This window comes from Syngnathus scovelli, chromosome 9, assembly GCF_024217435.2.
Source record: "Syngnathus scovelli strain Florida chromosome 9, RoL_Ssco_1.2, whole genome shotgun sequence".
In the NCBI taxonomy this organism is placed as follows: domain Eukaryota; kingdom Metazoa; phylum Chordata; class Actinopteri; order Syngnathiformes; family Syngnathidae; genus Syngnathus; species Syngnathus scovelli.
Genome location: NC_090855.1, coordinates 2,673,166 through 2,680,126, shown reverse-complemented (window position 1 = coordinate 2,680,126; position 6,961 = coordinate 2,673,166). Strand labels below are relative to the sequence as shown.

Below are 6,961 nucleotides of genomic sequence, written 5' to 3'. Positions count from 1 at the left end.
ATGCATGCATGCTGGAAGCCCCTGGCCCTGTGGAGGCAGTCAAGGAGTAGACAGACACCACAGAGTATTTCCACTTGGTGGGCTTTTCCACTTCAAGGCTATTCTGACGCTACTATTTTTTTCCACCACAATCATTCAAAAGCTCTAATTGTAAGAAGAATATTCCTTTATATTGCGTAACTTCTTCGGGAACATGTTGAGTGCTTTTGGTTGATTCTCCTGTTCTATTGGCTGCTGTGCAGATGTGCCAGAAAGGTTCTGGAACAAAAGAAAATCATTAGTTGGCTCACCCAAAAACATAAGATATAGAAAATATATATATATATATATATATATATATATATAGTATACCTGTTTGATCACAATTACTCAGAACATGGGGCATGGTTATAAATAACACAGAACATTTTTATTTTCCTTATCGTCTCTCTGCCATGGTGGCTGGCTGTGGAGTTTGCCCATCGTTTACATCCTCCTCCTGGCCGCTCATTTTATTTTGGCCCAACACCTGTCGAGTTATGATGAACGACTGTCTACCTTCATCCTTTACGCTCGTGTAAGGTCCTCGCTGACTGGTCGTCCTACCGCAACTGCATGCAAGATGCTGGCAGATAAGGAAAGCTACTCTGCCTGGAGAAAGGAATTAAATTTGAAAGGTGAGATGACTTGACATGACCTGTGTTGTTGTTTACTTTGATTGATGGAAGGTACGGGAAATGGTGTAAACAAATCCAGATATGCTGTTTTTCCTGTAACGAGCGTGTCGCTAGCCAACCACTTACAGTCCACACTGCAAGGCCGGCCGGGGGCAAGATTTGTACCCATGAATCATGAATGTTTGTATTATACTGCAGCCCAGGTGGCCAAACAGCATTGAGGATTTAAAAAAAAAATTCTTGTATTAGAACTCATTAGATGGCAGTTCATTAGCCAGAAAATAAATTACCTTGAATGAACGTCACATCTCAATCGGTGCCGATTTAAACATGCAGTGCAGGTAAGAAAACAAGCACTATTAGATTCAACATCAGCCAGTTCTTTATTATTATTATTTGGTCACTGAACAGGACAGTAATAATAAATTAAAGTAACATTAAAAATTGCATAAGTGAATAATTTGGTATAAGACTTCAGTCACATGGTTAAAATGGCAAACAGTATAGCCAATAGATGTTTTTTTCTTTTAAATACACATTGCAGCAAATTTCATTTCAGCAGACTTTAAGTTTCTCAAAACTTTTCACAGATATCACATGTATCTAATAGTGTGTTGTAAGCAAGCCCAAATCAAAACCAAGACAGGTCTTTCTCTGAATCAACCAGAAAAAAAGGAACCATCATAGCCAACAAAAGCCAGACTGCAAACATCTACTTGAAATCAAATGTTTACATTATCTAAGTGTTGCATTTATTTGTCTTCAATCGCTTAAAGAACATGCTTGGAGCAAGGAATTGCAATCTCCAGGTGGGGCCACCGTGTGTCTCCCTTTCCGGAAAAAGTTTGGAATTATTATTCAGCGGATGATATGGGGAGCTCCCTCGCTCTCTCAAGCCTTCAATCTGGCTTCATGTTAATTGTTCTGCTAATTTGAACTCTCAATTTAGCGAGGGCACACAAAGCACTTAGGCGATGACAACGATTAAACCTACTGGGCTTAATTTAAAGACCGTGATTAAGTGGCGTCTGGGGGGGATGTGGCAGAAACAGGCCATACCTCCCCGGGGGAATTGGTGTCATCTGATCTTGTTTTCCTGCGTTGGCCTCCTCGACACCACAGCAGCGGCACTTCATCCAAAACTTTGGGTCGTTCTCAACAGTCGTTTTGATCCAAGTTAGTGTTGTTTCCTCCTGAACGAACAACCTGTGAAGATGAAAACACAGAGAAACATTTGGTTATTAAAAAAAACATTTTGCTGGAAGTTTTGATGTCGCATCAGTGTAGCGATTGAATATTGATGCCCACTTCAAACCCCGCAAAATGTGCACATTTATCTCTACGCGCAAGCTGTCACAAAATCAATCGATAACAGACACTAATTTCATCTGCCCGATCAGAGTGACAGCTAGACAAATGTATGTCAAGAGCCTCCATATCGTCTACAAAGGCAGCGGTTGCCACGGCAGCAAAACACAGAACAAAAGTAGCCAGGATGCTCCGGTACAAACAAACCGGGCTTCCCGTGCACCCACATTCCGGTGCAGGCGATCCCTTTCACCCCCCTGTAAAGGCGGCGTTGTTTGTGCTTGCGGCTAAATGTGTTTGAAATGCATCAGAGATGATGAATTCCCATCACAGCTGCAAGAATCAATGTCTGCCTGAGTTGACACCCAGTTCACGATGGATGCGATGAGAGGGCAACACAAAGGCAATGATTGAAGACTTTTCAAAAGGATTGGGTATGGATCGGCTGTGTCACGCCGCCTGAACACCAAGTGAAACATTGAAAGCGCCAGGCTGGAGTCAAGATTTGATTCTTAAAGACTTTGTAATGACTAATAGCATCCCCAACCTTGGGATTCTAGTGTGCAAAAACTTTTAAAATGATGAATTGTCAAAAAAAAAAAGAATGTTGAAAGCTACACATGCAGAAAAAATAAATAAATGAAGACGCCAATCTTGAACACACTAAATTTGCATTTGAGCATTTTTTTTAAACTGTTGTCAACTCTTGAGCTAGGACTCCCCCTACAGGGCACAAACGTAATTTGTTTTTTGTAGATGCTTTTAAAATTTTAAGTATGCTTTCATGTGAAGACAATGCCTCTAAAGTGTTGCATACCTTCTGTAAGACGAGCTTTACCTCCCGTAGGCTGGCAGAGGACCGTGGAGCAGCCGACACACAACACCACAGTCTGAGCGTGACTGAACACGGTTGTGATCTTGTAGCAACCTGAAAACATAGTAAACCTCAGTTGCAGTTTACTACACATTAGCATTTAAGATTAAAAAAACTAACAGTGTTTACATAATACATATTTCAAAATAACAAACTTCTTTGACAGACCTGGACATTTGACATCCATAAAATAGGAATTTGGGCTCTGGACGAGTCGTTTCTTCTTGTGTCTTCTCTTCTCCTCCTCAGCAGAGGGAAGCAACAAATCCTTTGCGAGCTGCAAATTGCAAGTACAAAGAATATGATGTGACGTCACAATAGCTATAATAAAGATAAATGCTTATAAACGTCATTTTCGTTTGTAATCACATGGATAATGTTCTAAATGTGTGGAATTTATTTTTGCTATCAGAATAACGTTTGACTAAAGTTTCAATACTGTCATGTATTATAATATTTTGACGCTCAAAGACATCGAAGCTAACGTCGCTAATCGACAACGTGGGCTGCTTTGTCGGCCACGTGTCTCGCCATATTGCGTTCTTTCTCGGCTCCTTGTTTCCGCATTACATGACGATCCGATGTCACCAAAGTAAAACAAATACACACACTCGTGCCGAAATTATTGTTGCAGTTTATACACTTTTAAACGACGAACGACTGCTCGAATAAGCGTAACGGTACTTACGGGCATGTCTGGACTTGTTTGGACTAACCGGAAGAGGATGCAATGACAGGAAGTTCCCAGTCACGTCACGTGACCTTGAAACAAATCTTTTATTTAAAAAAAAAAAAGGTTTTTTTCTTCCTGTACTACGATCTTACGTACAATATGTACCTTTTATTTATATTTAAAATATAAAATAAAATAGAAAATAGAAAATCGAATGACGTACGTCCACGGTGAGATTGCGCTATCATAGTTTAAAATAGCAACTATTGTGAAAAATACAGATAATTAGATCTGTGCTGTATGGCCTCGCAAACAAACATTAAAATTCTGAACAATCTACTCATTTCTGAAAATATTTTTGTAAGCTCACTACGCCCTACCTAAATTCGAAAGCAATCAAATGACGCCATCTAGTGTAGCTTTCCAGTAATGCCTGTCTGGGAGATACTCCCACGAAGCTCTCCCACTACGTAAGCTCTGGGCCGACTGCAACTTTTTCTGTTGTTGTTGGGGGGAGGCAGAAAAAAAAACACGTAGACACTTTGGTATGTTTGGAAACGGACTGAAAAGATCGCTTTTGTAGAAAGTGAGACGACATTCATGCGGTGATGTATGCGGATGTGAATAACTGGTCAACAACGCTGGTCAACCTAAACGGGACAGAAGAGGGGCGCTGAGGGGGTTCCGACTTTACCGGTGTCAAGTTTGAAAAAGAAGGGAGAGAAGTTTTGCAGCAAAAGAAAAGACGAAGGATTTTTGTCAACCTTTAAGGATTTGAAGGAGCGTCTCTGAAGTATGGCGAAAAAGTATGATTTTCTCTTCAAGTTGCTGCTCATCGGGGACAGTGGAGTTGGCAAAACATGTCTGATCATTCGCTTTGCTGAGGACAATTTCAACTCCACCTACATCTCAACCATTGGTATGTTTGGAAAAAAAAATCTTTTTTTTTCACTCTGCTTCCACTTTATTTTTTCGTCATCTCAACTTTGTCGCACTTTTTTTGTTCCTCTCGCAATTCCATATGACGCACGCACGCACGCACGCAGTTCTCATTCTTCCACCCACACCCATTCCTATCTTTCTAACCATCTTTCGCTATGATTTTCCCCACCCATCAGACTGTGACCTATATTATGCCACACCATGAGTGGGTGGACACAACTCTGAGGTATTTAACTGATTGTTTACCCCTTCTTCTCAGGCATCGACTTTAAAGTTAAAACTATTGAAGTGGACGGGAAGAAAGTGAAACTGCAAGTATGGTAAGAGATGATGCTGGCTTTTGAAATGTGCGTCACTTGACGTTTTAAGCACTTGTAAGATGAATCGGAAAAGATCAACTTAGCTAAGGACTTTCAATTTTGTGACATTCTAATCTTAAACGGCACCCTGAGCAAGACTCATTTGGTCAGTGGTTCCACTTAGCTTAATCATGTCATTATTTCCAATCCCGCCTTGAGCCCTCTTTGCTGTCACTTCAAGTCAGATTCATTGTTTGCGTCTGCACACTTTCTTGGCAAGCCGATGACAGCCATTTTGTTCCCTGCCAACGTTTTTAAAAATGCACCCTGCAGCCCTGGCTTCTTGTCCACTCTGTTTTGCAACACGCAGGGACACGGCAGGCCAAGAGAGGTTCAAGACCATCACCACGGCCTATTACAGAGGAGCCATGGTAAGATCAGGCATGTGCAATTGCCACGAGCGATAAAGCAGCTGACTTCTCTTTCGCCCTCTGCCAGGGCATCATCCTGGTCTATGACATCACAGACGAGAAGTCCTTCGAAAACATCCAGAACTGGATGAAGAGCATCAAAGAAGTGAGGCTAAAAATAAAATAAATACATTTTACCTAGCAAAATGAGTTATATTATATTACTATATTACTGACCTAAACAATTTCCTTGCCCCCTTTCTTTTCCAGAATGCATCAGCGGGGGTGAGTCGAATGTTGCTCGGTAATAAATGTGACATTGAGGCAAAGCGGAAGGTTACCAAGGAGACGGGAGAAAAGGTGAGCTGACGAAAAAAAAATTAGTTGCCTTTTTTTTGGACATGTATGAGCACTTGCTGACATTGATGATCACTGGGAGGAATTGTTTACGGAAGGTGAAATCATTCGGTGGCTCGGCATTCTGTTTACTTGAGATAAAAAACAGGAAGTGATTGCCATCTATATCCTGGCCCGGTGTAATTATATCGCACTTGTTGTTTACAGCTGGCCAAGGATCACGGCATCAGGTTCTTTGAAACCAGCGCCAAGTCCAGTATTAACGTTGAGGAGGTGAGCTGCAATGCAGAGATTTTTCTATTCAGGCATGAGTGTTCATTTTTTTTATCTGTCTCTATTTTGATTTTGTAGTCCTTTCTATCATTGGCAAGAGACATACTTCAGAAATCCAGCAGAAAACCTGTAAGTCAAATATTATAGAAGGCAATTGAAAAGTTTTGATTTTCCAACATGGGCAGATGCAATTTTAAAAGGGTCCTAAATGTCCTCTTCTGCTTTTTTTTTTTTGAAAGGCTCCCACAGGCCGAGAGGTGAAGATCACCAGCAGCGCACAGAAAAAAACGTCCAAATGTGCGCTTCTCTAGACACACACACGGTGCCAGTTGCCCTTCAACTTAAAAAAAAAAAAACACACACAAATCTGTATGAACCAGTCCCGTGTCTCCATCTGGTGGCTCACATGTCCAGAATATGTCCAACACATTTCTTGTCCTTTGCACAGTTTCAATTCACTTTTTTTGTCACGTTTCCTATCACAGAGGATAAGTTGTGAGATGCGATTGTGTTGTTTTTTTTTACGATTGTGAATGAGGTCAACATTTTAGAATTGACAAAAGTAGCACCTGGAAACTGAATACGGTATGTGAAGAGCAAATGTTTTACGAAAAGACTGAGTACGTGGAAGTTTGAAGCAGTCATAAAGTGCAATATAGAAGATTTGAGGAGAGATGAAAGATGGATGAAGCAAGTGAATGAGATTTGTCAGATGGTTGGAGCAATTTCCTTTCGCAAGTACTGTGATGATAGCGGCTGACTTTTTTTTTTCTTCTCTGTCAAAACAAGTGTCCTGCCTTGCGTGGTAGCAGGCTTCACTTTGCCGCTCGCTATATTTGGATTTGGTTTGTGGCCACACTTGTGTTGAATAAAAAGTGAAAACAGTCATCTTTGTCTGGTGGTTTGAAAATACTTTACAGAACGGCCACGCAAACCATGGAGGATACCGTTAGCCTTTTAGCATGTAGCATATGTCATATTTGACCACCATAAGTTAAATTTTGACGGTTACCATGACCTGAATAGCAAAGGATCTACTGAGAACATTCTTCAGTGTGACCAATAAATTTGCCATTTAAAAAAAAATCTACAATTATTAAATATTTTTTGCAGATGACAAACTTTTGCTTCACACAAATGAGGTTAGTGTGCTAACCCACATGAGCTCT

General features: G+C 40.8%; 2 protein-coding genes across 2 annotated transcripts; one reads left to right on the top strand and one right to left on the bottom strand.

The window, feature by feature from the left end:
- Nucleotides 1-1,015: 1,015 nt before the first annotated feature.
- On the bottom strand, nt 1,016-3,673 carry rps27.2 (ribosomal protein S27, isoform 2). The gene is made up of 4 exons (XM_049731063.2): nt 3,527-3,673; nt 3,007-3,115; nt 2,782-2,892; nt 1,016-1,862 (listed from the first exon to the last, which is right to left on the bottom strand). Exons 1-4 carry the CDS (start codon nt 3,530-3,532, stop codon nt 1,834-1,836), a joined length of 255 nt encoding a protein of 84 aa, XP_049587020.1. The 5' UTR covers nt 3,533-3,673; the 3' UTR covers nt 1,016-1,833.
- A 259-nt stretch (nt 3,674-3,932) lies between these two features.
- Nucleotides 3,933-6,680, top strand: rab13 (RAB13, member RAS oncogene family). Its single transcript, XM_049731039.2, has 8 exons — nt 3,933-4,430; nt 4,713-4,773; nt 5,123-5,183; nt 5,251-5,328; nt 5,433-5,522; nt 5,727-5,792; nt 5,871-5,921; nt 6,032-6,680. Exons 1-8 carry the CDS (start codon nt 4,307-4,309, stop codon nt 6,101-6,103), a joined length of 603 nt encoding a protein of 200 aa, XP_049586996.1. The 5' UTR covers nt 3,933-4,306; the 3' UTR covers nt 6,104-6,680.
- The last annotated feature ends 281 nt before the right edge of the window (nt 6,681-6,961 follow it).

Coding starts and splice junctions, on each gene's coding strand:
- rps27.2 (XM_049731063.2), bottom strand. Junction 2,893..3,006: donor TATGGATGTCAAATGTCCAG/GTCTGTCAAAGA, acceptor CTATGTTTTCAG/GTTGCTACAAGATCACAACC. Junction 1,863..2,781: donor TAAAGCTCGTCTTACAGAAG/GTATGCAACACT, acceptor TCATCTTCACAG/GTTGTTCGTTCAGGAGGAAA.
- rab13 (XM_049731039.2), top strand. CDS start 4,307: ATGGCGAAAAAGTATGATTTTCTCTTCAAGTTGCTGCTCATCGGGGAC. Junction 5,329..5,432: donor GGATGAAGAGCATCAAAGAA/GTGAGGCTAAAA, acceptor TTTCTTTTCCAG/AATGCATCAGCGGGGGTGAG. Junction 5,523..5,726: donor CCAAGGAGACGGGAGAAAAG/GTGAGCTGACGA, acceptor TGTTGTTTACAG/CTGGCCAAGGATCACGGCAT.